The sequence below is a fragment of the Postia placenta genome (assembly GCF_002117355.1).
Source record: "Postia placenta MAD-698-R-SB12 unplaced genomic scaffold POSPLAscaffold_2, whole genome shotgun sequence".
In the NCBI taxonomy this organism is placed as follows: domain Eukaryota; kingdom Fungi; phylum Basidiomycota; class Agaricomycetes; order Polyporales; family Adustoporiaceae; genus Rhodonia; species Rhodonia placenta.
The window spans coordinates 2668826-2696031 of NW_020169833.1; the positions used below are offsets into that span (position 1 = coordinate 2668826).

General features: G+C 53.3%; 10 protein-coding genes across 10 annotated transcripts; 7 read left to right on the forward strand and 3 right to left on the reverse strand.

Annotated features, from left to right (window-relative positions):
• Positions 1–1184: 1184 nt before the first annotated feature.
• Positions 1185–4706, forward strand: POSPLADRAFT_1131588 (hypothetical protein; the record flags this gene model as incomplete). Its single annotated transcript, XM_024484108.1, has 14 exons — positions 1185–1239; positions 1293–1616; positions 1660–1823; positions 1881–2438; positions 2497–2656; positions 2710–2827; positions 2883–3097; positions 3154–3365; positions 3432–3712; positions 3764–3839; positions 3892–3937; positions 3993–4143; positions 4197–4360; positions 4423–4706. The coding sequence occupies 14 exons, from the start codon at positions 1185–1187 to the stop codon at positions 4704–4706; spliced, it is 2808 nt and encodes a 935-aa protein (XP_024343289.1).
• A 484-nt stretch (positions 4707–5190) lies between these two features.
• POSPLADRAFT_1038641 (hypothetical protein) lies at positions 5191–6579 on the forward strand. The gene is made up of 6 exons (XM_024477418.1): positions 5191–5510; positions 5567–5741; positions 5794–5871; positions 5923–6195; positions 6284–6342; positions 6398–6579. The coding sequence occupies exons 1-6, from the start codon at positions 5350–5352 to the stop codon at positions 6405–6407; spliced, it is 756 nt and encodes a 251-aa protein (XP_024343290.1). The 5' UTR covers positions 5191–5349; the 3' UTR covers positions 6408–6579.
• Positions 6580–7261: 682 nt separating this feature from the next.
• On the reverse strand, positions 7262–8235 carry POSPLADRAFT_1131224 (hypothetical protein; the record flags this gene model as incomplete). The annotated part of the gene is made up of 5 exons (XM_024484043.1): positions 7262–7343; positions 7396–7766; positions 7834–7900; positions 7959–8061; positions 8139–8235. The coding sequence occupies 5 exons, from the start codon at positions 8233–8235 to the stop codon at positions 7262–7264; spliced, it is 720 nt and encodes a 239-aa protein (XP_024343291.1).
• A 269-nt stretch (positions 8236–8504) lies between these two features.
• POSPLADRAFT_1130872 (hypothetical protein) lies at positions 8505–9770 on the forward strand (the record flags this gene model as incomplete). The annotated part of the gene is made up of 4 exons (XM_024484001.1): positions 8505–8606; positions 8659–8942; positions 8986–9011; positions 9238–9770. 4 exons carry the CDS (start codon positions 8505–8507, stop codon positions 9768–9770), a joined length of 945 nt encoding a protein of 314 aa, XP_024343292.1.
• Positions 9771–9922: 152 nt separating this feature from the next.
• POSPLADRAFT_1053136 (hypothetical protein) lies at positions 9923–11238 on the reverse strand (the record flags this gene model as incomplete). The annotated part of the gene is made up of 5 exons (XM_024480350.1): positions 9923–10371; positions 10424–10496; positions 10546–10651; positions 10712–10870; positions 11210–11238. 5 exons carry the CDS (start codon positions 11236–11238, stop codon positions 9923–9925), a joined length of 816 nt encoding a protein of 271 aa, XP_024343293.1.
• Positions 11239–12361: 1123 nt separating this feature from the next.
• On the forward strand, positions 12362–15707 carry POSPLADRAFT_1043923 (hypothetical protein; the record flags this gene model as incomplete). The annotated part of the gene is made up of 18 exons (XM_024478412.1): positions 12362–12437; positions 12493–12561; positions 12615–12784; positions 12833–12994; positions 13045–13099; positions 13150–13181; positions 13238–13295; positions 13353–13597; positions 13657–13689; positions 13749–13783; positions 13994–14304; positions 14357–14443; positions 14514–14577; positions 14634–14907; positions 14962–15050; positions 15106–15338; positions 15403–15595; positions 15641–15707. The coding sequence occupies 18 exons, from the start codon at positions 12362–12364 to the stop codon at positions 15705–15707; spliced, it is 2253 nt and encodes a 750-aa protein (XP_024343294.1).
• A 270-nt stretch (positions 15708–15977) lies between these two features.
• POSPLADRAFT_1043924 (hypothetical protein) lies at positions 15978–16934 on the forward strand (the record flags this gene model as incomplete). The annotated part of the gene is made up of 2 exons (XM_024478413.1): positions 15978–15993; positions 16048–16934. The coding sequence occupies 2 exons, from the start codon at positions 15978–15980 to the stop codon at positions 16932–16934; spliced, it is 903 nt and encodes a 300-aa protein (XP_024343295.1).
• A 1335-nt stretch (positions 16935–18269) lies between these two features.
• On the forward strand, positions 18270–20269 carry POSPLADRAFT_1043925 (hypothetical protein; the record flags this gene model as incomplete). Its single annotated transcript, XM_024478414.1, has 3 exons — positions 18270–18336; positions 18532–18620; positions 19259–20269. 3 exons carry the CDS (start codon positions 18270–18272, stop codon positions 20267–20269), a joined length of 1167 nt encoding a protein of 388 aa, XP_024343296.1.
• A 967-nt stretch (positions 20270–21236) lies between these two features.
• Positions 21237–24069, forward strand: POSPLADRAFT_1132734 (hypothetical protein; the record flags this gene model as incomplete). The annotated part of the gene is made up of 13 exons (XM_024484247.1): positions 21237–21440; positions 21505–21771; positions 22080–22281; positions 22396–22515; positions 22633–22718; positions 22783–22865; positions 22926–23057; positions 23117–23240; positions 23296–23370; positions 23425–23518; positions 23571–23645; positions 23701–23733; positions 23795–24069. The coding sequence occupies 13 exons, from the start codon at positions 21237–21239 to the stop codon at positions 24067–24069; spliced, it is 1770 nt and encodes a 589-aa protein (XP_024343297.1).
• A 750-nt stretch (positions 24070–24819) lies between these two features.
• POSPLADRAFT_1038643 (hypothetical protein) lies at positions 24820–26420 on the reverse strand. The gene is made up of 7 exons (XM_024477419.1): positions 26068–26420; positions 25865–26011; positions 25735–25812; positions 25527–25677; positions 25382–25471; positions 25042–25325; positions 24820–24987 (listed from the first exon to the last, which is right to left on the reverse strand). The coding sequence occupies exons 1-7, from the start codon at positions 26395–26397 to the stop codon at positions 24898–24900; spliced, it is 1170 nt and encodes a 389-aa protein (XP_024343298.1). The 5' UTR covers positions 26398–26420; the 3' UTR covers positions 24820–24897.
• Between the last annotated feature and the right edge of the window lie 786 nt (positions 26421–27206).

The following is a 27206-nucleotide window of genomic DNA, read 5'->3' on the forward strand; positions in this document are numbered from 1 at the left end:
CGAGGCCGACGACCGCTGGGGCTACTCTTCTGGCGAAGAGGACGAGAGCGAGGGATCTGATGGTGAGCATACTGACGCAGCGAGCAACGCACATAGCGGAAGCGAGCTGGACTATGGGTCTTATCCCCCCTCGCCCACCGCTGGCCCCTCGCTGCCGCTCATGTCGGGCGACACAATCTTTGGCGGCGAGACGCGCATAGCGATGGGTGATTTTGAGCCTCTGTCCCCACCGCCACCAGGCCCATCTAGTCGACAGACGATTCATTTGGCCGATGAGGACACTCAGATCCGTATGATTGGCTATGAGGTGCTGCTCTGGCGACAGCGATTTTGGCGACTGTGTTGCGTCTTCACATTTGGAATTCTGGCCTTACTCGGTCGTTGGTTTCCTCGCTTATGGTTGCGCTGTGTTTGCCGGGAGAAGGGGTTCAAGGATATCACATATGGCTTCGTCGTTATTGAGGTGGGTCTCCTTTCGTACAGCAACGAGCACGGTAGTTCAGACGGGTAAAAGACGGTCTACAGAGACATCGCATTGTTCCCCCTTCGGCGAATAGAATATCCATATGACATATCTACTGTCTTCCCGTCAAGGAACAGCACGTCAGGGGCTTCGGTCAACGGAAATGGTCGCGCTGAAGACGGCGTGAAAGCATTAAGCCAATTGATTGTAGTCAACTACCGCTACGCTCTATTTGCGCTTGATCCTCGTACTGGTCTCTTTGGCACGGTCAGGTATCAACCTTTGACATAATGTAGTCTACAAACATTCACCATCCTCACCTCGATAGGGATTGGCGCGATTTGGCCTGGACAGGCGTAGTATCCGTCCAGCATGGTCTCAGCACCCCTGTACGACAACAAAGATGTACGCTCTTCGGGCCCAACCTGATCGACATTGAGGGGAAATCCACAATATCATTGCTCATCGATGAGGTTTGGTGAATCCCACGTGCAAAGCTGCAGTGGGCTGATAGTCTCATGTCTGTAGATAATCCACCCATTCTACGTCTTCCAGATTGCTAGCATCATATTGTGGTCGCTTGACAACTACTACTATTACGCCTTTTGCATCGCCCTCATATCTGCTATCAGCATTGCCACGACTCTTCTCGAGACCAGAAAGGTGTGTCCTGCAAGCACCTTAATCGTATCCAGACTAAGTCTTCTAGACGATCGCTCGCATGCGAGAAATGTCTCGGTTTACATGCGCTGTCAAAGTATACTATGACGGAGGATGTGAGCAGTCATTCACTGACTTCATTCTACAGCAATTCACTCTTCCGTTTCAGGGGTGGAGACCGATTCCGCCAATATCGTGCCCGGTGATATCGTGAATTTGCTTGAGCCGTCGTTGGTTACCCTGCCCGCCGACATGTTCCTTCTCTCAGGTGACGCCATCGTCAACGAGAGTATGCTCACCGGGGAAAGTGTCCCTGTCGGCAAAGTGCCTGCAAGGGACGAAGACCTGGCACGGTACAAGGACGGAAAGGATATCACGGGAGATATGTCAAAGAGTTTTCTGTATGCCGGCACGCGCGTGGTGCGCATGCGGGGTTCGTTAGCCCCCGATGGCAGTCCCAGGACGCCGGCGCTGGGGCTTGTCGCGCGGACCGGTTGGTATCTTCCACTGTAGCTGTGCTCAATCTTCTGACATAGCAGTAGGGTTTGACACGACGAAAGGGGCGTTGGTGCGCTCGATGCTCTTCCCAAAGCCCACGGGCTTCAAGTTTTATCGCGACTCGATTCGGTTCATTCTCGTCCTGACTGGGATTGCCGGTCTGGGATTTTGTGCCAGTGCGGTTCAGTTTGTTAGGCTGGGGGTATGTAATCCGCCCGTCGTCGACTGTCCGGATTCGTTGATCGACGGGTACAAATAGGTCAAATGGCGCACGATCCTCATTAGAGCCCTCGACCTGATTACGGTCGTGGTGCCGCCCGCCTTGCCTGCGACGTTGTCCATCGGGACGAGCTTCGCGATCAGCCGCCTGCGCAAACTGGGCATCTTCTGCATCTCCCCGAGCCGTATAAACGTCGCCGGGCAGATTAACGCGTGCTGCTTCGACAAGACGGGGACGCTGACTGAAGACGGGCTAGACATCCTTGGCGTGCGCGCGTTAGAGCGGAATGTCGACCGGTTTGGCGAGCTTCTCGAGGACGTACATGGCCTGCCGTCCAGCCGCGACAAGACGAATTTCCTGCACGCGCTGGCGACGTGTCATTCGCTCAAGCAGATCGATGGCGAGGTCATCGGGGACCCGCTTGACGTCAAGATGTTCCAGTTCACGAAGTGGACGCTAGAAGAAGGTGATGTGGCGGGCACGGGCGTAGTCAAGAGCCGGGCAGGCGGCGACCGCCCAGCGGCACTAGTGCAGACGGTCGTGCGCCCCCCAGGTAGCGCTCAGTTCCGGCTTGAAGACGCGCTGAAAGGTGGTAGAGTCTGTGTCTTCCTCGTCTTATATCGCATGGATAGTCGCTCATTTTGCAATTGTTCAGCACGCACATTTTCTCGAGTTGGGCGTGATAAAAACATTCGATTTCGTCTCCGCATTGCGCAGAATGAGCGTGATCGTCAAGCGCCTGCGGAGCAGTAGTATGGAAGTGTACGTGAAGGGTGCCCCAGAAATCATGGGTGACATTTGCGAGAAAGATTCTTGTGAGTCAGCATTGAGCCTAATACAGACTATATTCTCATCCAAGAGATGACAGTCCCGCATGACTATGACGACCTGCTCTCTTATTACACAAAGCGTGGGTACAGAGTCATAGCTATCGCCGGCAAGAGCATCGAAGGCCTCACTTGGCTGAAGGCACAAAAAATGAAACGGTACGCATTTTCACGTGTGCCGGAGGATATCGTTAATTGTTCTTCTGTGGTTCAGTGAACAGGCTGAGTCTGGCCTTCGCTTCCTCGGCCTCGTTATCTTCGAGAACAAGCTTAAGCCGGGAACGACGCCCGCGATACAGGCGCTTCGGGCAGCGCACTTTACCTGCCGCATGATCACGGGCGACAACCCCTTGACTGCCGTTAGTGTCGCGAGAGAATGCGGAATGATCAACCCTGCAGGCCACGTCTTCGCTCCCGTTTTCGTATCAGGTATAAGGCGCACCATCTTTCCTCTTTACTGAACTATACAAACAAACTCTACCCAGGTAACCTGGCAACGCCGTTATCTAGGCTGGAATGGTCGAGTTTGGACGAACCAACATGGAAACTCGACGATTACAGCCTCAAGCCTCTGACGCCTCCTGCTCACCACCTCGTCGAGTCCGCCGATCACGAGTATCATGATTATACTCTGGCGATATCTGGTGATGTGTTTAGGTGGATGATTAATCACGCTCCGCTGGAGACATTGCAGCGTGTGAGTCTTCCGCTAGCTCACCAGAGACTTCGCTAACCGATGCTCCGCTATGCTTTTGGATTGAAGATGCTGGTCAAAGCGCAGATCTTCGCCAGGATGTCGCCGGACGAAAAGAACGAGGTTGTAGAGCGGTTGCAGAGCCTGGGCTACACAGTTCTCATGTGTGGCGATGGCGCTAATGACTGTGCTGCACTGAAAGCGGCGGACGTCGGTCTATCGCTTTCAGAAGCTGAGGCTTCCGTCGCCGCTCCGTTTACAAGTCGTACCCCGGATATAAGCTGCGTTCTAGAAGTCATTAAAGAAGGACGTGCCGCACTCGTTACTAGCTTCAGTTGTTTCAAATATATGTGAGCCAGCGAGTTCGTCCCTCCTTTCTGCTATCTGACATCACTCGTCAGGGCATTGTACTCGCTGATACAGTTTACTACAATAACACTCCTATACTCGTTTGCATCTTCTCTTGGAGATTTGCAGGTACGGTGAACATCTGTCTCAATCTATGCATTGCGCTGAACCTTGGTATCAGTTTCTATACATCGACTTATTCATCATTATCCCCATTGCTGTCACAAGTACGTGTTCCATTCAGCAAGACGTTCTCTCGGCTGATTGATTTGTCTGTCACAGTGGGTCGAACATTGCCATACCCAAAGATACACCCGAAACGTCCCACGGCCAGCTTGGTGTCAAAGAAAGTCCTTGCCAGTCTGGTAGGGCAGATCGTGATCACTGTGACCATCCAATTCTGGGCATTCTTCTGGATCCGGAGACAGGACTGGTAATGTTTTCGAAACGTCTCGCAGCCGATGCCGATCTCATCGAGATGTCTAGGTACGAGCCGCCCCCGCCTGCGGATCCGAATTCAGACGATGACCAGCTTGAGGCCACTAATTTCGAGAATTCGGCCCTGTTCCTGGTCTCATGCTTTCAATACATCCTGGTAGCAGCGGTGTTCAGCATCGGGGCTCCGTATCGTCGCCCAATGTGGACAAATGGTGATGTCTTCCCGGCCGCCTCGGCGCCGACGCTCAGAGTTGTTGCTGACAGGCCGACATAGGTCTCTTCATGTTCTCTTTAGCTTGCCTTTCAGCCTTCAACTTGGTTGTCCTGCTTGTCCGACCCCGTCTCCTTGCAAGTCTCCTGGAGCTCGTACCTTTACCATTCTCTGCGCGGACGACACTGCTAATAGCGGTAGTCATCAACATCGTGCTGTCCTTAGCATATGAGCAATGGGGTACACAGCTCCTGGCGCGGATGATTGGGTTCATCATGCAACTCCGCCAACGCCGTAGGATCAGTGACGGCAAGATGTACAAGGCCGTCGAGGGCGGTATGCGATGATGGCGGCTGTGTTTTGGATTGATGTTATCCGTAAGAAATCTGGGCCGCATCTGCGTGTACATTGGTCTGCTCTTACTTGACACTATCTAAGACTACCTAGAGACTTCTCATACATCTCGCTACTCACGCATGTCAGGCCAGACTCGGAATCGAATGAAATACGTGTCTCAAGCGTGTCTCTCAGCCTCGGGTTTTGGGATGGAAACCTGATTTGTCACACAAGGTGTAATTCTGGACATCCATCAAGTCCAACAATCAAATGTCTACCGCAGTCCTTGACAACTGGGTGTTGCGACGGTGCCTGCCGGTTGCACTGACCTCGGCCAATTACTAGCGTTAGAAGCGGAGCTGAGGTATTGTACTCATGAAGTAACAAAAAGAGCAGCGGAGTCGAAATGTATTGATGGAATCTAAGATGATCATAATTGGTGAGAACATAAGTGTGGCCCCCTTGAATGGCAGAGGTCCACGGTGCCTATCGTCCCTTCCTCTTCGCCTTTACTCTCACCTTTCGGGTCTTGACCCTTTCTGCCCTGGGGGCTTATCCATTCCTTGCCTTCTACTTGCCGTTCTACTAGTCGACTACAGGAGCCAGTCTCCACTCGTTTACACTTAGCTCTAAATTCCCGATCTAAACATCAAGATGTTCGGTTCATCGAAGCTTTCGCTTGTCGCCTGCCTCCTCACACTGCTCTCCTCCGCCCTTGTTCATGCTGCTCCTGCTGCGAACCCTCGAGATGTACTCCTTGCTGCGCGCCAGTCCGCGCGGCCCACAACTGTACAGACCAGCGAGATGGTCGAGACGTACGTAGCCCCTAAACTATCTGACAATTACACGACGAAGTTGACTTTATTCATAGGTCGGGTGGTACTATGATGGAGACGTGCCAGATTACCCTCACTCCAAACAGCGACGGCTCATACCAGGAAGTCAAGTCTTGCACCTACCGCCCGATCGCTTCTGGTGCGGCCTCCGGAACGGCGGCGGCGAGCGTAGCGACTGCTCCTCCTGCGCCACCCGCTGTCATCGCGAATGTACGTAGAAGCTAATGTGATGCATTGAAAAGGTATTGAGCCATCTGTGCAGGGTGAGTCTTCGGTCGCCTCCAGCGTCGCGTTCGCCACTTCGGCTTCCGCGGCCTCCGGCTCTGCAGCAACTGCAACGGTGTGTCCGGTTTCTTGATGGGAGGACCACTCCTCATAATATATATGACAGGCTGCATCCGCGTCTGCCGCAGACGGTAATGCCCCAGTCAATAACGCAGCCGGCGCCGCAACTGCGACTGCAACTGGGTCGGCTCCCGCTTCCTCGGCCTCAAGTACTGGCGTCGTTACCAAGACAGCTAACTCCGCTGCCGTCGTCACCTTCGTCGTTCCCGGCCGGCACATTCTCATCCTGCCTGTCGGGCTAGTCATCTTCTGTACAATCACTGGAATCGGTATGCTTGTTGTCGGGCTCATGCATTTCGAGCGCATGCGCTACCGTAGGGTATGTGTCTACTTTCTCGGTCCCGAAAAGATCATTTTCTCGCTGGATTTCCTTGATAGCGTCGTTCTGACAACCCATTTATATTCAGGCCTTCAGGAAGCGCAAGCTTGCAGAGCAAGGCGCTGGTATGGGATACGGTGGAATGGCGTAAGTGTCTTCTATCGTTGTTAGCGATCACAACTTACGTCGCCATGGTTTACAGGAAGGTGTAAATCTTTTGAGTTCTTCAGGGTTAACTGCCGTGTATCGTTGTAGTCTAGAATCGGCCTTTTTCCTCTTTATCCTGTCTTTCTGGCGAACGCTTGCTGCGTGTACTCTACGCCTGGATTCACACCAATCCTATGCTTTGGCGAGCATCTGTAAAGATGAATTGCTCTCTTCGTATATTCATGGTAAGGATGTTGCCTAAGATGGATAGAAGTGCTCGAGCTCTTGCCTTCCCTGTAGTGTCTGGATCATACCACAACTAACAGTGAAGTAGTCGATATTTAAGTGATCGTGTGGTCTTCGTCCTTATTCAATGCTTATACATCATGGCTATTGCTCGGCGCAAAACGAGCTCGAATAGTTTGAATTTCCCAGATCTCCCAAGAAGGTTCACTCTGTGCGTACGCCACAACGGTCAACATCGTGCTTGTAAGCGTCTTCGATGTCGTGGCTAGTGAAGCCGAACAATACATGATCCTACTGCATATCAGAGCAAGCAGTGCTGTGGAGCAATCGAAGTAGACGTGCTGTTGCGATACTCTGCTATGTTTAGGTTTGAGACGAATGACCTCAACGCAGGCAATCGTCTTCAGATGCAACTAACACACTGCACGGGATTAATAAAATTTTGAGCGTCAGGAAATCGCGAGAGAGCAGTTCTCGATGATGGGCCGACAACGGTAATGTAGCGATATCGTGGCAGCGTGCTCCTGCCTGCGCAATGACGTGCATGCCAGTAATGCGGACTGCTGACGACGCGGGTGCACGCTGGACAGTAGTTTCACGCTCGGACTATCCTATATTAGCTAGCACGTACACGGGAGTCCAAAAAAAAAGGTATAATGTCCATCGAAGGAGCTCAGCCAAGATACCTCCAGATGAGATAGAAGCAGACAAAAGTGAGAATCGCACCGCCAAAGAAAATATACATATCCTGAGTACTGCATGAAGCATCATTATACCATGTCCAACTGAATAAAACCAAGTGCCTACCTCCGCCGCTCGATCCATCCAATGACGTCTCTACTGAGACCCAATGTATTCGCAGCATCCAAAAGACGTCGCTGTGTGCCTTTGAGCACATTCCGCTGATCGACCAGGTCGTCAAGAACGGCTCTGCCCTGCGCAATGAAGTCGTCGAGTTTTGCTTCTGTATTTTGAATGAAGGTATGCTCATGTAGTGCATGTTGTTCTCGCATTGATGACATGGGCACAGCGCCTGCACGGAAGGGAGACTCTGATATCTCTGAGGACGATGGTGGCTGTCCAGGCATAAATCGTCGGCGCGTATCTCCTGTTGCTGGTGTTAAGGGAGTGGCTGAGGAAGAAGACGCTAATAGTTCGGAGCGAACTGCAGCTTCGCTCTAAGTGAACATGGCGATGAGGTGGGTGGATCAGTACATGGTCAGAGAAGCATCCTGGAATGCAAACCTCTGCCTTAATTTGCTCGAACTGCGCGCGTAGCTCCGTATAATCTGCGCGGAACTTCTGAACTCGCCTGGATAGTCGTACTGAGATGAGGACTTCTGAGCATGACAGCGAGTAGCAATACACACATGACGGCTTTCTCTTGCTTCGTTTTAATGATCTCCCGTTTCGCCATTGAATCATAGTCGTCCACTGTTCTGTGCATCGCCGCGAGGGACGCTGAGATCTGCCCTGTCAAACATCAGAACCATTTGGTATTTATGAAGGCCCTTACACTGAGCATTTGACAAGAGGTGAAGCGTACAGACCTAATAGGGCTGCTGACTTGTCACCATTCCTCAAACGCTCTAAGTCGGCTTGTATTGAATTTGTCTGACGAACACCAAGGGTATACAACGAGTTCATTGTGACCAGTGCACAGAATTTCTCGAGAGACTGAGCTATTCAGGGTGGTTACACGATGTGTATAAGAAATGAAGAGTATGAAAGTAGATGAAGGATACGCTTGAGCTTGAAGCCGCGTGCACGTCGTACCTCGAGGTCGCAGCTGGTCGCAGTCGCGACGCGCACGTGATGAGACACGTCAACGCGCCCGAGCTTCGTTTAGTTGTGTTGTGTTCATCCCCTTGTTGGACACCCTGCGTTTAGTATTCAGTACTCAGTATTTAGACAAGATGGTCGATGAGGAAGAAGCTGTAGCAGATTCTCCGCCCAAAGCATGCGGTCCTGTGCGGCTTCCTGCTACGGCAACGCGTGTCGTCGATGCAGATGAGGAGGTAAGTCCCATTCGGCTACCAATCGAAGCATATGTGCTGACTATGAGCCTAGATCTTTCTACTTTACACGTCCCTTGCAGCACGAGGACCTTGCAACGGTTTGACTGGCTTCCGTGGATTGGGTCACATAGACTCGCATCATGACACCCTTACAATCGAGTTTACTCTCGATGAACCTCATGACTCAACTGCACAAGGTCCAACTCAATCATCTACAAGGCAGAACTCTAAGAAGCTTGCTCGTCAGGAACAGACCCTGACAGTAGAACTGTTCCAAGACAAGACGGCTCTCCGCAGTCGCAAAGGAGATACCGGCAGCGTGCTTTGGCATGCAAGGTAGGCTATTACTTCATTGTACAGGTGCCTGGTATCTGCTCAGGCACGCTGCTCAGTTGTTATCTGACGGTATGCCGCCAGCGTTGATTTTGCACGAACTGTTCTCAGGCAACATCACGCCCGAGCGGCAGACGCGCTCCTTGATCCTGACCTGCTGAAACATGCACATGTTCTCGAGCTGGGGTGAGGCTATTATTCCTGTCATCACATCACTCTTATCCTTGCGACTACGTGCTAACATCCGTGCGAACTTCTGCTCCCATATGGCATCCGGACGGACCTACTTTGCGACTAGCAAGGGCCGGCACCGGACTTCTGAGCATTGTCTTATCACCTCTTGTTATGCGTTATACCGCGACCGACATCGAGGATCTAATCCCGCTCATACGGAAGAATCTCGCGCATAACTCACCGAGGAATCCCCCTGCTGCGAAGACGTCCCAGAAGACCAAGTATGCACGCGGGAGGATTGTCGATCACACACCCAACGTCATTGCCGAAGCACTGGATTGGGTTGTGCTGCATAATGCCTCTCCATCCATCCGCCGATCGCTATGCTCGTTCGCACCGGTCAATCTGCTCCTAGTGGTCGACTGCATTTACCATCCATCACTCCTGCCAGCGTTGCTATCAACGATAGACTGCCTAGCTGTCCCCAGAGATACTACGGTGTTGGTAATCGTCGAACTGAGGGCGGAGGACGTTGTTAGAGAATTCCTTGACCGATGGTTGAGTTTGTCCTCCGCAACAGGCGGGCAATGGGAGATTTGGAGCCTCAGAGATGTGTTGGATGGACCCTATGCTGCATGGGTGGGTTGGAAAAGGTGACTAGGTCCAGATATAGGATTTGATAAATGTGTATCGAGGGATGTAGTAAGCTCAAGGGACGTATATATGAACATTCCCATGTTTAACCGCGGAAAAGAGCATGAATTGCCATGAGCGGCAGAGTATGTGCTAATGCAGACAACAACAGTGAATCACCGTTTCTTCCGTCCAGACGTGCCCTTGCGCGATGCTTTTCCTCCTGCTCTCTCAGCCTTTTCAGATTTTCTGCGTCGCTGCTTCAATCTGTCCACCTTTCGCGCCGCGCTGGTCTGGTATTTAATGTCCTTCGGTTTTGGAGCACTTCTCTTCCGGTCGTGACGTACATCAGCAGTGGCGGGTTTAGGCTTGTGTCTCGCTCGATTGGCGACATCCGGGGGTTCAGAGGTAGCTGCAGCCCCGTCACGCTCGGCACCAGCGATGGGTCGGCGATCGTCCTGACCGTGGATGAGAGCGTCTGGATCGAAATCCTCGACAACCGTCACCGTGGCCACTTCTTCCTCATATTCATATTCTTCTTCTTGCGCCTTCCCTTTTCCCTTGTCAGGTGAAGCCAAGGTTCCTTCTAGACCCGACCACTCGGTATCACTGCCGTCTCCGTCCTCTGTAGCAAGGTTGAAGAGAAGGAATCTGATAGTAGAGTGAGTGCAGCTCACCAACGTGGCCTCCGTATGCCTTCTCAACTTCCGCAACATTCTGTGCTGCACGTTCGGCTAGCAGTTGACGTTTCTAGCGGTGCGGAGTGAGTCCGCTTCGCATGATGGTGTAGACCACTCACCTCTCTCCTGGCTTCCAACCTCTCCTGCTTTTCACGGTCCTGAGCCTTCTTTTTGGCAACCTCTTTCTTCTGCAGCTTGCGCTTGTGGAAGCCGGTCAAAAATTCCCTGTTCACAACAGCAGGGCTCAAAACACATTATCGCACGCGAGCTGGGGCAGAATTCTACCTGCGTGCACCGTCATCAAACACAATCTCCTTGATTTGTTCTCGCCTTGCACGCTTTTTCGCGGCAATAATCTTGTGAGACTTCGTGAGAATAGCTAGATTCGACGACGCCATCACGGATATCCAAAGTTGAGCGTAGTAGTAACTCCGCGAAGATGCTCTGCACCATTAGCGCCCAGTGTCACATAGCCACGTGCACCATTGGTGCGCTAAATAAGTCAAGGTCCTCTCTGTTCGCCGACGGCAGCGGTTCCAAGGTCCCACCCTCAGGCGGGCCCGAGTCGCTCTTCGCCGCTATCGTTTTGGCCAGTGTCGCCTGAACTTGTCTGGATGGAGGAGCATATGGCACAGCTCCGATAACATAGCATATCTCTGCGGAAGATTCGATGGAGTGCCATACATCGTCCTTTATATGGAATCGGGGAGGTGAGCACATGCTGCGCACGAAGCTTACTCTACTCAACACCCAGAGGATTGCGAAATCTCACCTCCGACTCACACGACATCCTTCCATACAGAGTTAGACATTGTGTACTTGGCGCTACCACACAAACCTCAAGATCTCAATAAAGCGGCATTTGTATGTTCCTCCAGGTCCCGGCGGCCCAATAGTCTCTCCAAATCTACGTAATAATCTCGGGCACTCGCGGTCCGCAGTTCTTTATTTCTAGATTCAGATTTGATCCCCTGCGCAGTCAGACGCTTCTGCGTTTGAGATCATGTGCATGGCGGTATGTTGTTTCAATTATGCATTTAGCAGAGTGTCGCCAATATGAGAATGAAACAAATTACATCTCAAACTAAGGTATCTATACAGCTTGTGATACAGCTCACTACCAGTGACTTGGTGTTCAGTTCACATGGAATCCGGTCTTACGTCTGAAATGCAACCGGATGCCGGAGGTGTGTCCTGACGCGGCATGATATATTTCACTGCACTAATTTCTAGAAGTTGCGAAGACAGTTTGGCTCGTGCCGGGGGCTCAATCGCTTGTTCGTCGGTGCGATATCGTGTGCCATACTACCGTCGGCATGTTGGCAGAAGTGCGCCAGATTTCCGTCTTCCACACGGTCTCACTTTGCCTTGGCAGTGCCGCTATCCTACTTCGAGTTTCTGGTTTTTGAAAGCGATCATGCGCTCACACTCAGAGTCTGCTCCGCCAATGTCGGATCTTGTGCCAACTCGCGTCACAGTAACTCTCCGCGTATAATCTATTGCGTATTCTCACCAGTGCCAACGCTTAAGCAAAGCGCTCAAACAACGAAAATAAAACCCAACCGCATAGCCCGAGAGGTTCCCATCGTGGGCTCCGAGCGCTCCGAGCGCTGTAAGAGGAGTGCCAGCCACTCGAAAGGTTTTTGGACTGTGCCAGTTTTACTACGGGGCATTTGAGGCCACTTCCATCGTCACAGTCCCTTGGCACATACAGTTTGTCTCGACCCCCCCCCCCCCATCTAGATCCTGCCCGTGTGTTTCTGTCGTACCTGAAGCACTGGCACCTGTGGACTCCCGCGATAAGACCACGCCGGCGAGCTTCGAAAGTTCAAATGTACTTCTTATCGCGTGCTCGAGTGGGCCGTGCTGACATGAATAAGAAGCGGACGCTCGTCCCGAGCGGTTCCCCTGGACTCCGCCCTCTCTCCTCTCGTCATGGAAAGCCTCCACGCAGCAAGCGAGAGCGCTAGCTCCCTCTCGGACAAGGAGAAGCTGGACGTTGAGAAGGCCGGTCAGTGTCTCCTGGAATCCTTTTCTTAAAATTCGCACCTGAATCCCTCTCACAGTGGTTCACGACCCGGTCCCCGTCGTCGACTTCGACGACCCGAACCTCGACAAGGATGCCATTGAGTTCGGTAAGATCGTAGTCAATGCATACACTGACGGGCGCTGACGCGGAGACTTCCAGAGGATGACTCCCCCTACCCTGAGGTGCGGTCGGCCGTGGCCAACACGGACGACCCTGATATGCCGTGCTCTACCCTTCGTTCATGGATCATGGGTGTCATTTGGGCAATTATTATTCCAGGGATGAACCAGTTCTTTTTCTTCCGGTACCCGTCCGTCAGCGTGGGCAGTGTGAGTTGCCGCCTTTTGTCATGATTTAATTTATAACAACTTGCGCAGTTTGTGGCCTTGTTGTTGTCCTTTCCTGTTGGCCGCGCGTGGGCTCGTTTCATGCCCCGGGTCAAGATTTTTGGCATGTCCCTCAATCCTGGACCATTCACCATCAAGGAGCATGTATTGGTCACGATTATGGCCAATGTCGGAGGTAGTTCGGCTTATGCCGTACGTTGAATCACCATAATATGCAATGGACATAACTAACAAGACCGTAGACCGACATCATCGCCGTTCAGCGTGTATATTATAACCAGGATTACAACTTCGGATGTGAGCAGCATCCACAATATTTCGCAGTAGTACAACTCACCCTGTTTTAGATCAATGGATGGTGGTTATGAGCACGCAGTTGGTAAGTTCAGCGCTTCGTCCCTCATGTACACGAATTCACCACCGCTTGCTGCACAGATTGGGTTTTCTATCGGTGGCATACTGCGGAGGTTCCTTGTCCAGCCACCGTCCATGAGTACGTGCCCGATCGATTGACCGCAGTCGGTCGATCTCATCTCAATCTCGATCGCAGTCTGGCCTGTCAATCTGGTTACCTGCGCCCTTTTCAACACATTGCACCATCAACAATACGCCGGTATCGGGAAGCGCGGGGGTATTAGCCGTGAACGCTTCTTCCTCTACGTATTCATCGGCTCGGCGTGCTGGTATTGGTTCCCGGACTACATTTTCCAAGCCCTCTCGTACTTTAACTGGGTCTGCTGGATCGTCCCCGACAATGTCGTTATCAATCAGCTCTTCGGATACACAAGTGGACTTGTATGTGGCTCTCGACATGACCTACTGCGCCAAACCACTGACTTACCGCCGTGTTGCAGGGCATGTCATTAATCACCTTCGACTGGGCGCAGGTACACTTCATCGATTATCTTATAGCCGATCATGACGGCGTGCTAACTGCTGTGGTCAGATCTCCTACATCGGATCTCCTCTACCCACGCCGTGGTGGGCGGAGGCAAACATCTTCGTTGGCTTCGTCTTCTTCTTCTGCAAGTTGTGCCTTATATTGTGCATGAACGCGGAAGCTAATCATGTATATTAGGGATCCTCACACCTATCCTATACTACACTAATACATGGTATAGCGCCTTCCTACCGTTCGTACCATCTCACAAATATTAGTTGGCTAATGCTGACGAGATCATACGTTCACAGGATATCATCCCGGACATCATTCGACCGCTATGGCAACACCTACAACATCTCTGCTATCGTCAACGAGGATGCTTCTCTCAATGTCGAGAAGTACGAGGCATATAGCCCGTTGTTCCTGTCGACGACGTTCGCGATGTCATACGGCCTTTCCTTCGCGTCGATCACCTCCATCATCACGCATACCTTCCTCTATTTCCGCAAGCAGATCTGGATCCAGTCCCGCCGCTCGATGAGCGAGCAGCCGGATATCCACGCTAGGCTGATGTCGAAGTACCCTCAGGTCCCGGAATGGTGGTATGCTTCTTTGATGGGTATGTATCTATTCGGCAGTCAGTCCTTCTGCTACTAACTTGGGGTGGTTAGTCACCATGTTCGTCTTTGGCGTGGTCTCAATTGAGATTTGGCATACCGAGTTCCCTGTCTGGGCCTTCGTCCTGAGCTTGATCATCGGTAGGCTTTTCCACGCAATGGCCAGTGGCCAGTCGCTTGAGTTGAGATCTGACACTTGTTCCTCTTGTAGCGTTCGTCTATTGCATTCCTGTTGGAATGATTCAAGCTATCACCAACCAGCAACTTGGTCTCAAGTAAGAGTCTAAAACATATCCATCCGTCGGCGCTTGGCTTAATATCTCCTGTGAAGCGTCATCACGGAGTTGATCATTGGATATGCGCTCCCAGGACGACCAATAGCCATGATGATGTTCAAGACTTGGGGATACATCACCATGTATCAGGCCTTGCAGTTCACGTCTGACTTCAAGCTTGGCCACTATATGAAAATCCCTCCTCGTCCGATGTTCTGGTGTCAAGTGGTCGCGACTGTTATCGCCGGGACGGTGCAGCTCGGTGTGCAGGCATGGATGTTCACCAACATCCCGGACCTGTGCTCGACCTCTCAGCCGAACGGCTTCATTGTGAGTGTGATTTTGTCGCGTCAATGCCGCTATTCACCCGCTTGTCGGTCATAGTGCCCGTCGACTGAGGTGTTTGGTACTGCATCCTTCATCTGGGGCGTCATTGGTCCCAAGCGTCAATTCTCACAGGGCCAGATCTACTAGTAAGTTGCCCACAGTGCTCACAGGTTTGGATCTCGTGCTCAGGCTCGCTGGCAGTGGCCTTGTCTGGTTCTTCCTGGTCGGCGCTCTTTGCCCGCTTGCAGCTTACCTCATCGCCCTGAAGTGGCCCAACTCGTTCATGAAATACGTGAACTTCCCCGTCATCTTCAGTGGTACCGGGGCCATTCCGCCCGCCAGCGCCGTGAACTATGTGCCATGGGCCATAGTCGGGTTCATCTTCAACTACGTGATCCGCCGACGTCACTTCGCCTGGTGGACCAAGTACAACTGTGGGTGTTCCTGAAACTGGTGCCCTCTGCCTAGTGCCACGCAGCTGATTGGTTCACTTCCTAGACGTCCTTTCGGCCGGCTTGGACTCCGGCGTCGCCATTTCGATTATCATTATATTCTTCTGTGTGCAGTACCCTAGGGATGGCACAATTGGCGCGTCGACCATTGAGACGTGGTGGGGCAACACGGTATCCTTCAACAACGCGGATGGCCGCTCCGCCAGCTACAAGGTCTTGCCATCGGGCCAGGCTTTCGGGTAGGCTTTGTTATCTCTCCCGTCACGTTGAATGATATTGACCAGGTCGGTCGCAGGCCTTCCACTTGGTCTTGATGTTTACGAGTCACATGGTGTCTTCGTTGTTGTATAATAGTAGATATGTAGTATATATGAAGTCATGAGAAGTGCATGATGAGCGCATAGATAGGGAATGTATTCTGTTCACGGTGCCTGGCCGCACGAGCCATAGTAAAAAAAACACTGTGGGATCGGCGGATAGTGTTCCTGTCTCGCCGCAGCCTTGGCTGATAGTGGCCCTCCATAGATAGTGGCTTTGCGTGGCATCAGTCAAGACCCCTTTGTCAGGCCTCTATAAGTAAGAACCTTGCGAGAGAGGCTGCACTCCGCGATACTGCACACCATGTCTACGGCCACAGGTATTTGTCACGCGCCTACTCAACAACCAACGTAGGGTAACCTCGATCGCTCAGGAACTGTAGGACTTCCACCACCAGCGAAAGGCCAAGCATATTGCACAGTTTCTGTCCTAGAAGCCGGATACGTCGATGTTCCCATGGCACAGATCGTCGACACAGCAAAAGAAAACGAGATTGCGCGCTTCCCTTGTCTCGCGTTCCTGCTGCGCCATTCTACGGATGGAGATACCTTCGTCTTCGACCTCGGCACACGCCGAGATTGGGAAGAGGCATTGCCGCCCGCAATGGTGAAAGCCGTCAAACGATGGTACCATGTCGAGGTGCCGCAGGATGCCATCGAGTCCCTGCAGAAAGGCGGCTACAACCCCGCCCAGATCTCGCACGTCTGCCTCTCGCACGTCCACTTCGACCACCAGGGCGACACCCGGCCCTTTACCAACGCCACCTTCATCGCGGGCGAGGAATCACGCGCCCTCCTGAGCCCGGGCTACCCCGCCGACCCCAACGGCATGTTCCTCGGGTCCCTGCTCCCGCCGGAGCGCACGCGCTACGTGCCGCGCGCCGAGATGCGCGCGGTCGGGCCGTTCCCGCACGCGCTCGACTTCTACGGCGACGGGAGCCTGTACGTCGTCGACACGCCGGGGCACCTGCCGGGGCACCTCGCCGTGCTCGCGCGCACGTCGGCGGACGGCGGGTGGGTGTTCCTCGCGGGCGACGCGGCGCACGACTGGCGGCTGATCACCGGGGAGGCGCGCATCGCGGACACGCCGCACTTTGGGTGCTCGCACCGGGACAAGAAGGCGGCGGCGGAGACGATCGCGCGGATACGGGCGCTGTCGCAGATGCCGCGGGTGCGCGTGCTCATTGCGCATGACGTGCCGTGGTATGAGGAGAACAAAGATGGCGCTGCGTTCTTGCCTGGGAGTATTGAGTCGCTGTGAGGCACGGGAGTGCGTACCGATCTCTCTCTCGTTCTATGGACGTTCAATACAAATGTCAGCATCTGTCAGATCGGGATGTGGGGAAGGATGGGTGTTGCAAACCGACATGTATTCTACACGACAGGAGTTCTTTGCCACTGTGACAAGCAGTGACTTCGGGCCAATTCCGTCCTTCATTCATCGCCGAGTTAGCCACACTGCGGTAGAACTGTTGGTGATGAATTGTCATTTACCTAACAGATTTTGAACATTGGACGACGAACGGTGCAATAGTCTGATAGATATTGTGGTAAAGCTTGTCCATGACCTTCCGAAGCTGAAGCGGGCCAAAATCACTCCAGCCTAATGCCGTAACTTGGTATTCCTCTTTACGCATGCGCCTTAACACCAAATCATCTCAGTCGCTCTAGGTTGAGGAACTGAGATTGGACTGTAATAATCAAAGAGTTCTGGCAATTTGACTATGTTAGATACATGATATCCGGCTGTTGTGGCGTGGGCCCAGGTGCATGAAGTGGTCTGATATGTACAGCTGATTGCCAAAACAGGCGCGTGCGACACCTTCACTACATGTGGGTTTTACTGCTTTACGACATCGGGTGAGCACCGTGGTTCCTGATTGGAATCGGGAAAAGACATCATTGTCGGTAGGGAAGACCGATGAAATATGAATCCATTAATCGTGTTCTATTCTTGGCAGCATGAGCATAGACATCCGTATTTTATTATGGACCTCCATGGCTATTTCCTTCGGCAAGCAGCTACCAGCAGAGGCATCTCGCTTGTCATATGTACGGAGATGGGTGACCGGCTATTGCACATGGACGATGCTGACACGCCACCGGGTGCTAAATGATACAGGAACGAAGATATATGCGGGAGAAACGGATTTCTGTGTCACACAGGCTGCAGCGCACACCTTGCATTCAGCCCTGGTATCAGTCCGGCTGGCGAGCTAACTCTCTAAACTCCTCGTAATAAACCACTATTTGTAGAGTCTGGTCAAGCTACGCGGGAGGCGGCTGCGGCGATTGATTAGATTCTGTGCAGCGAGTCGGCTGTCGGTTAGATCGTTGGATCACGTCAGGAAGGACGGACTCCGAATGGGCAACACCGATGCTCTCCGCCAAAAGCAACTTTTGCCCAACGAAGTCTCGCAGCTCGCTTCCCTGGCGCGCGTCCCCTTCATAACTCCCGCGCCCGCGGGCTTTCTCCCGCTCCCCTCCCCCCTTCTGTGGTACCTAGTGCAGCAGGATGCCCGCACGTACGCTGTCACCGCTCGCCGATCGCCTGTCAGTCCCGAGCCAGTCGTACATCCGCCGTTCGCATCCCAACATGCCCCCTTCCTACCACCACGACTACCCCTACGTCCCCCCGCCCGTGCCCATGGACACCATGGACCGTGTATACTCTTATGCACCCCTCACGACCTCGGATCGCGTATACCCCCCAGCAACGATACCCTTTCACGTCCAGTCTCACGCGTCGGCCGCGTCGCAGCACAGGAACAGCCACATTCTGCTTCCCCCGTACAACACAGGCATGCAGACAAATGCGAGCCATCCGCCATGGCACCCGCACGTCCAGGTCCGGCCAGCCATACCCCCACCGCCGCCCGTAGCTCACAAAGTGTGGATTTTGGACTGCAAGGGCTGTGGGATGTTCTTGACGAATCGTGGGATGAAGGTGAGCGCCACAGCCTGTATACTTTGACAAAGTGTGCTTTGAGCCCGATGACGTCGGGTTTCTATATCATTGGTTAGACTTTTGTCTCCATTTTGAATTGCGATAGGGGCGTGTTTGGGTGACCGCCGATTGGATCTTTGGTTTCTTGGCAATGTGCGCCGTTTATTCGGCAGCCACGAGTACTGGTCGCGCGACTCGTGCCTCGCGAAAATATGGTTGTCTGAGCTTGACAACTCCAATGTCGCGTCTACTTAGCTTTCTCGGGTTTTAGATCGCGTACGCTTCCCTGAAATATTCTAAGAGACGTCGCCGCCGGAAACAGCAGCTGGGCGAATACCCGCACTTCGTCGTGAACTAAGCTCCAAAGAGTTCAATCTGATTACGATTTGTTTACATTATATTCTCTCTTACGTTATGCGCCCAGGCAACCGAGCGTTGGTGTTTCTGCACCACACGCACCACACGGGAGATTCTTTTGTGTATTTCCTAAGAGAAATGTTCCTTCCTTGGACCTTGTTGTGCCATAAAGGATGTCCAAGGCGCCACAACATACTACCATCCCGGTTTCTTTTCTCCCTTGCGCCTTCCCAGAACGTACGGTTTCGAGTTGTTCCACTAACATTCTGGCTGTATGACAGGCAGTACTGCTTTTACGGCCAAATGTACCCCTCTACTCCACCGACGCGCTGCCGATCAATTGCTCCGCCTACGCGCCTTCCTCGAGTGTCCGCGTTCCCCCTCCGACAAGCGGCCCACCCGTCGCACCGACGGCCACAGTCGATGGTCCCTTGACCCACCCAGACGAGTGCCCCGCACCGCCGACCTCTCCCGAGCGCACAAGCTCGCGTTCGTGCGAATGCCTCACTCAGACGCTCTGCTGCCACGGCTGCGGGACCCCTGTTGGTTACATGATTGTGAGCCCGTGCCGGCGGTGCACGTCGTCCATCTCGGTCAGCAACCGGACAACGAACGGCCATCGCTTCGTGTTCTACTCAGCCGAAGTGACGGCGGAGGAGAGGCACTACGTCGCGGGCGAGCGTGGGGTCATCCCGTTCCACCCGCCGGCGACGGCTCCCACTGCGCAGTCGACCGCGGTTTCCAGGCACCCGGGGTTCAGTCCTGCGCTGTTCTATACGTACACGATGGGCGCGGCGCAGGGGCTGACGCGCACGAATGACCCCGCGAGCACTTCCGAGGGCCGGGACCAGCTGCTGATGCATGCGACGGAGAGTATGTCGCAGGCGCACTCCCGCACGCTCTCGGCGACCAGCTCTGATTCGATGCCGCCGCTCATGGACCCTGAAAGCCCATTCCGGCACGTGCACTCGAGCCCGCCGTCGCCATCGCGCCCCTCCCCGCCCCCGCCTACTCGCGCCGTGTCGTCCCATCCCACCAATGCCCCGAACTCGCCACACCTGGACGTCACAAGCGGTCCGCCTGCGCCGCCCGAAGCGCCAGTAAGGCTGCGGGTGGGCGAGGTGCTGCACTGGCACAACCTTGTGCGCAGTGGCGAGATTCCGCCGGTGTGTGACGACGCGCGGGCACGGAGGAAGGGCTTGGGTGTGGACGCGAAGAGCTGTGCGCAGGAGGCCAAGGACGAACGGAAGCGTGCTGCAGCGACGAAGCCCCCCGTCTTCGCAGGCCGATGAGCCTTTGAACAACGATGAACGGGCGCCGACGTCCTCCCACCGGAAGGCGCACACACGCTAAAAGCCCATGATCTCGACACGACAGACACGACAGCCCTATACCCACATCCCCTCATTGTCAATTATTCATATTTCTTGGACGCTCGCACGTTTGTCGCTCCTCTGCACTCCCAGAATACCTGTCTCTTGGCGACGCTATCATGTTGCATCGTGGATTGTACCTGTACCGCCTAGGCCTGCGCTTCTCGTGTATATTTTTGTGTATTCGTATCTATCGTTCGCGGAGACCCACATTCCAGGGTACGCAGCTTCACATGTGTATACGTAGTTTTGATATATAGCATGCCTTGCCCTTGTGCAGTAGTCGCGGGTGAGTCGAGTGCCACGATCAACTCTGTATTCAGGATGTCGATACCGATACCGGAAGTTCGGGGCGCGCCTTTAAATTCGTCCCCGTCTCCTTCCTGTCGCCCTCTGGCCGCACTGCCATCCTGATATTGCAACGGTGGGAAGCTGCTTACAGATCTCTATCTCTGCATCACCAGCGGCCGGACCGAGGAGGACACGATGGGAATCCGAAGCGAGCTGCGGGAAGGCGCGAGGCCGCGTCGAGGGAGCCGCCGTCTTCGCCTTCGCCCGAGATGGCACCGCCTGCACACACTTCACCCGGGCGAGCTCGCAAGCCATGCCTGCTGTTCCAGAACACCACGACCGTTCTTCATCAGACTGCGACCGTCTGTTCAGTGCTAGGCTGCCGCACCGCGTCGCAACGGGCGCGAACTACGTCGGTAGCGCTGACACGCGCGGACATCTGCAAGTGTGGGACTAGTAGCGGTGGAACTGGTGCTGCGGTATCCCTCTCGCTTTCTGACTCTGTCCACTGGCGGTGGGCCTCTGGTGTGCTATTGCTATTGCCGTCCGCACTCGCGTGCACCGCCGCAGACTGCTATCCGATCGTGCACCTAGGATGCGCGCATCCTGGTCTCCCGTGCTTGTGGTGCTCCTGCCGACGTTCGCGGCCGCTGGACTTGTGGACCAGGTCGAGCGTGCGTTGCTGAGCATCACAGATTGCGGAACATGCCACTCGGCGCTCCCGACGTTCAAGGCCGTCGCGAACCTCGGCGACGCTGCGTTCGTGCGCACGATCACCGCGGCGTGCATCGACCTCAAGGTGAGTAGCCACACTGGTGCTGCCCGGGCTCTGCGGACGCTCGCGCTCACGGGGCGCTCGACAGATCGAAGACCCGGACGTCTGCGAGGGCGCGATCCGCACGCAAGGCCCCATCCTCGCGCACGACCTGCGGCACTTCTCGCTCTGGGGGCAGACGGCGACCAAGTTCTGTGAGGCGGTATTTGGGCTGTGCGAGCCGCCCGCGGTGAACGCGTATGAGGTGCCGTTCCCGAAACCTGCGCCGGAGACCCCGAAGACGTTCGTGTCCAGGGGGAGGCCGCCGTTCCAGATGATGCATTTCAGCGACGCGCACATTGACCGGCAGTACACCGTAAGTTGCTTATTGGCTTTTACTCCCGAAGAGTAGACCTGGTGTGGAAGGCGAGGCGCTGCAAGATTTTGGTGCTTCATTGCGTGCTCCGGGCAGGTTCTGTGAATGTGAATTGTGTGGATGCAATGAGTTTGAGAGAGTGCCTGAAAGTGCTATTCTATTGAGAAATGCATGCACATCATTAGGGCTTAAAACCACACTTCTCCACCCGCACTCGGTATGGCGATACCGTCATGATTGACTGGCATCGCATACATGCATGAATTCCCATCTACCTAGAAAGCATTTACTTATATTCAAACTCATAGGTGGGCGCAGAGGCCAGCTGTACCAAACCGATATGCTGTCGTGATTACGAGAAGAGGTCGAAGCATGTCAAGATGCCAGCCTTGCCTTTCGGGAGCAGAAATTGCGACGCTCCGACCCCTCTGGCAGACTCGATGCTTGAAGCTGCCGAGAAATTCGGCGCATCTGCCAAGTTTTCGATCTTCACTGGAGACGTGATTGACCGTAAGCATGACATTGTCGCTGGAGACTATGCTGCGGGAGTTGACGGCCCATGCAACCAGATGCGGTCTGGGATGTCAGCGAAGAGTAAGGTCTCATCTGACAGTGACTATGCAGACATCGCTAACAATCGTGGCTCCATCAGTGGTGTCTCCCAAGATATGCAGACGTTCAGCGATCAGATGGCGGCGATATTAAGCGCACCTCTATTTCCTGCATTGGGTGTGTATTCCTCTCGTCAATGTACTCACAAATCTCACGGCAATGTATTGTGTAGGGAATCAGTAAGTTGAGCTTTGTAGTAATCCTGTGAATGGTGCAATAATGGATGTGGAATGTGTTATAGTGAGTCAGCCCCAACAAACAGCTTCCCACGTAACACCACCGAGCACGAGATTACCTCCGAATGGGTCTTCAATGCTCAACGAGCGGGTTGGAGTGTACGTCCGCATTCTCGGCTGTCTAGGTCGAGCGGTCAGTTGATATCGTTTGATGTGTCGCTAGCAATGGATTGGCGAGGAGGCTACAAAGCAGCTCCGGCATCACTCAGGCAGCTATTCGACTATGGCTCCCAACATGAGCCTTCGGTAAGGCACCGTGCTGGTTATAGCAGTCTCTCTTCTCTAATTGTGTTCTGTACATTACAGCATCATCTCTTTGAACACTCAATATTGGTACAAACAGAAGTATGTCATGTACCGTGTTGTGATGCGGGATGTGATCTCTAATACATGCCCGCGCGCAGTTTCTGGCTATATGACAGCGACACGCAACAGTACGTCCACGGTCTTGGGGAGCACTTTGAGTGAAGAAATCTAATGTCGCTCTACTTTTACAGACCAGATCCAAACGGTATCCTGGCCTTTCTCGTGCAAGAGCTACAGGCTGCCGAGGATGCAGGCGAGAGAGCATATATCATTGCACACATGCCACCGGGCAGAGGCGATGTCATGCGTGATCAGGTAGGGTCTACAGCACCATGGTGATTTTGCTTATCTCAAGGTCCACGCACCACAGTCCAGTTACTTTGACCAAGTCATCCAGCGATATAAAAATACCATCGCTGGACAATTCTATGGACATACCCACGCGGTCAGTGCAACTATGGTTCATACATTCAAAGTTGTTGAAGCTATCTGTTTCCAGGATGAATTTGCTATCGGCTATTCGAATTATAGCGAGCAGACCGCTGTTAATGCCATGAGCGTAGCTATGATTGGGCCTGCATTAACTCCCATGAGTGCGCCCACAGCTTTCTCAGTCATTGACTGTCACTCAAGTATCTTTATCAGGCGGCAATCCAGCTTTCAAAATCTACGACATCGACCCGGATACGTTTGAGATCATGGATGCGCGGACCTATAGAGGTGAGCTAGCACAGCTCCCACTGTATAACCCAACCTAAGCTTGGCATTAATTCAGCCAGATTCTACGATCCGCATTATCAATTAGAACGTCAGTGTGAATTGTATAAATTGACACAAATAAACTCTGACATGCATTCCTGTCGACATAGCTACCTGGGAGCTGCTGTACAGCGCGAGGGAGCTCTACGGGCCCATAGTACCGTCGTTCTCAGGGAAGGGCCCCCTCAATCCGGCGTTCTGGCACGACCTTACGGAGGTATTTCACAAGAATGACACGGCGTTCCAAACCTACATCGCGAATAAACCGCGCGGCCGCGAGTTCATCTGGAGCCCGTGCCAAGGCGCGTGCAAGGAGGGAACGCTGTGTGAGATGCGCACGTTGCGTTCCGATGTCTGTGTATGTCTCCATTCGACCTCCCGATGAGCGTTGGGAGTAGGGCTGACGTATGGATTGGATTGACAGGGCAGGATGTCTGGGCCAATCTTTCACCTGCCCGCTAACGGCGGGACTCACGGAGTACTGCACATGGATTCGTGCGATGGATCTGGCATCGGCCACATCTTGAGGAAGATCATCCAGAAAGCGTCTTCATCATCTGTACGTATCGTACCGTCTGCTGCTGCACGATTGCAATTCACGTCGAAGATCTTCCAGTTCTCGACGTTGGAGTTGTCTGAGCTGGGTGGCCACCTGGAGCAGACCGTCCTGGCGATGTAATTCATTTTCCCATTGGCTTCCTCTCGGGAGCTGTATGCCTGATTACGGACGCTTGCGTATGTACAACCTCTGGATTTGGATTCTCGCCTCCTTAAGCGTGGCGAAGGACTGCTGTAGATTTCATGACATATGTATGTAGTTATACCTGCTCTTGTATATTATTCAGGGGTCCTGTCTTGACCGGTTGTACTTCCCGAGCACGGACTGTGACACGAAACGATGCCTGATACTTGGAATCAGGCGGAGAGTGCCACATTCTTTCAATGTGTCGTTATTGCATTTTCTTCCGTCCCTCTTATGTATGCTTGTAGCTACGTCAACCTGAATCCTCAATATGTGACAAACGTTCAACGTGCTTCTGAAAGTTGAATATGCTTATTCCGATCATGTCAAGAAATGCAGCATGGTGAATATCGACATGGTGCAGGTCCCTCTTTGAAGCGAGCAGGTACTCTTGTTCAGGATCCATCAAAATTGCGAATGTTATTTGTGGCTCAAACATTACAAATGTTAACCTCAGACATCATATATTTGCTACTTGGCGGGACGAATCGCCTGAGGGTACGGCCACTTATCGAACGCGCCAGTCGACGTGTATGTGAGCCTATACGCAGTCCCATCGCCCTGAGCAGCTCGTCAGCATACCGCTCCCACAATTTGAGATGAATGCACGCTCACAATCATGCTCGCCGGGAACCCTACATCGAACGGCAACACGCCCTCGAGGTACGCGATCTGCTCCGAGCTCAGGGAGATGTTGAGCGCGTCGATGTTGTCCATCAGATGCTCGATCTTACGCCCGCCGACAATCGGGAAGACGTACGGCGTCTTCTGCATCACGTACGCAATCGCCACGGACGTGATGCTCTTGGCGTTCACCTCGGCGGCGACCTTCTCAAGCGCTTGGCAAACTTTGCGCTCGTCGGGCGTTCGCTTCCACGCGTCGCTAAATATCCTGCGGCCTGCACTCTCGTATCAGCCTCAACATCGGTGGTATCAGAAATTACAAGCAGCACACCCTTCTCGCCGGTCTGTTCCCGACGCTCTTCTTCCGCGTCGGAGCGGATCTTACCCGCGGCGAGGACGTTCCAGGGGGCAAGCGCCATGCCTGGGGGATATTCGAGTAAGCTTACGGGAAAGCGGAAGAGACGAGTACTGCGCACCTTCATCGCGAACCATTGGGATGATCTCGCGCTCGAAATCGCGCTGCAAGATGCTCCATGCGCCTTGGTAGATGACAAAAGGTGTCTTTCCTGTGAGTCGCGCATACATGTTCGCTTTAGCAACGATATAGGCTGGAGTATCAGAGATCCCCTGTATGTTTAAGATAAGTGCCGCTAAAGGCATCTGACTACAAGTAAGATTACATACCAGATAGAGAACCTTCCTTTGTGTGACAAGCGTATGCAGGCCGTTCATAACCTCTTCGACACCGCAATCCCAGTCCCACTGCAGATGGATCGTCAGCTCATACGTCCTCGAAAACGTGTTGTACACTGACCCAATGCAAATAGAGAATATCAATGTATTCTGTGCGAAGTTTCTTGAGTGACGCTTCGACAGACAAGTACAGTGATTTCATGTTATTTCCTATGTAGTGCGTCTTCTGCGGGATGCTTTTATCCCAACTCTTTAGGTTAGAGGTATACTGCCAAGACACCCTGATTAGCGGCCCACATATGAATTCTAGGAGCGATCACTCACCTTTGTTGCGATGACCATCTGGTCTCGCACGCGCCGCGTCTCCATCCACTCGCCGATGAATTTCTCTGATGTCTCATCTTGGTAATTGTTCGCTGTATCTATGAAGTTGCCACCGGCGGCATAGAAGGCGTCAAGCAACTTGAAACTGCTCTCTTTGTCCATTTCGCCAAAGTTGTACTTGCCCCACTGGTCTCCGATGCTCATCGCGCCAAGACAAATGGGGGAGACGTGGATGCCTGCAAGGGGTGCAAGCTTGCGGTGGCGTCCTAGCCTTGTCGGTGGCTCGGGTGCAGGTTCCCATAGACGCAAAGGTCGGTTAGGCGAGGTCATTTTCGATCAGTGTCTGCGAAGCGTTCTGTAACCCACGAGAGTACAGAGAGAATATGGTGCTGATGAAGAACCCATGCGGAGGGGTTTATATCTTCTACGAGGGGACCCACTTGGAATCCGTATTTACGAGTAGGCCGCGTGTCTTCTCGGCAGGGTGCTTCTGTGATTTGTCCGTATCTCATGACCGCTGACCAGTGTTCTCAGCGGCGTACTTTCTAAGTTAGTCTCGGACGATGCTGATTTGTGACCACCGGCGGTAGCAACAACCCGAGTGTGTGCGCCGTGTACACTGACGATTCAGATGGATATGACTTTTCCCGTTGGCCACAATGGAAATTGAAATGCAAGCACCTGGTGAGAAGCTTCTGATAAGTGAGGAACCACTGGATATAAGATTGTGGAACAAGCCTTATGCTTATGTAATGCTCCCCGGCGTCACTTACCGACCATCGGACCATGGTCTGCATCTAGAGATGTTACGCATGATGGAATACGTTTTCTTGCGGCATGGGATCGCTCGGCCAGCATCAGGCACAAACTGCTCTGAAACTCAACATGACGCCATGAACAGCCATCTGCTGCCGTTTCAGTGCTCCATCAAGCCCAGGTCGGCCAAGGCAGATTCGTTGATTCTGAACACGAACGAGCTGCAAGCATGAATTATACGCTGAAACTAGACTCCGCGCCGTGATTTTGAACGCGCCGGATTCTCCCGAATGTCAACATGGCAGCTCACTTTCCCTTTCCAATCACTGCATTTGCCGGCGTTTGGCGCGTTCAAGTTGATCATAGTGTCACTGGCCACTCAC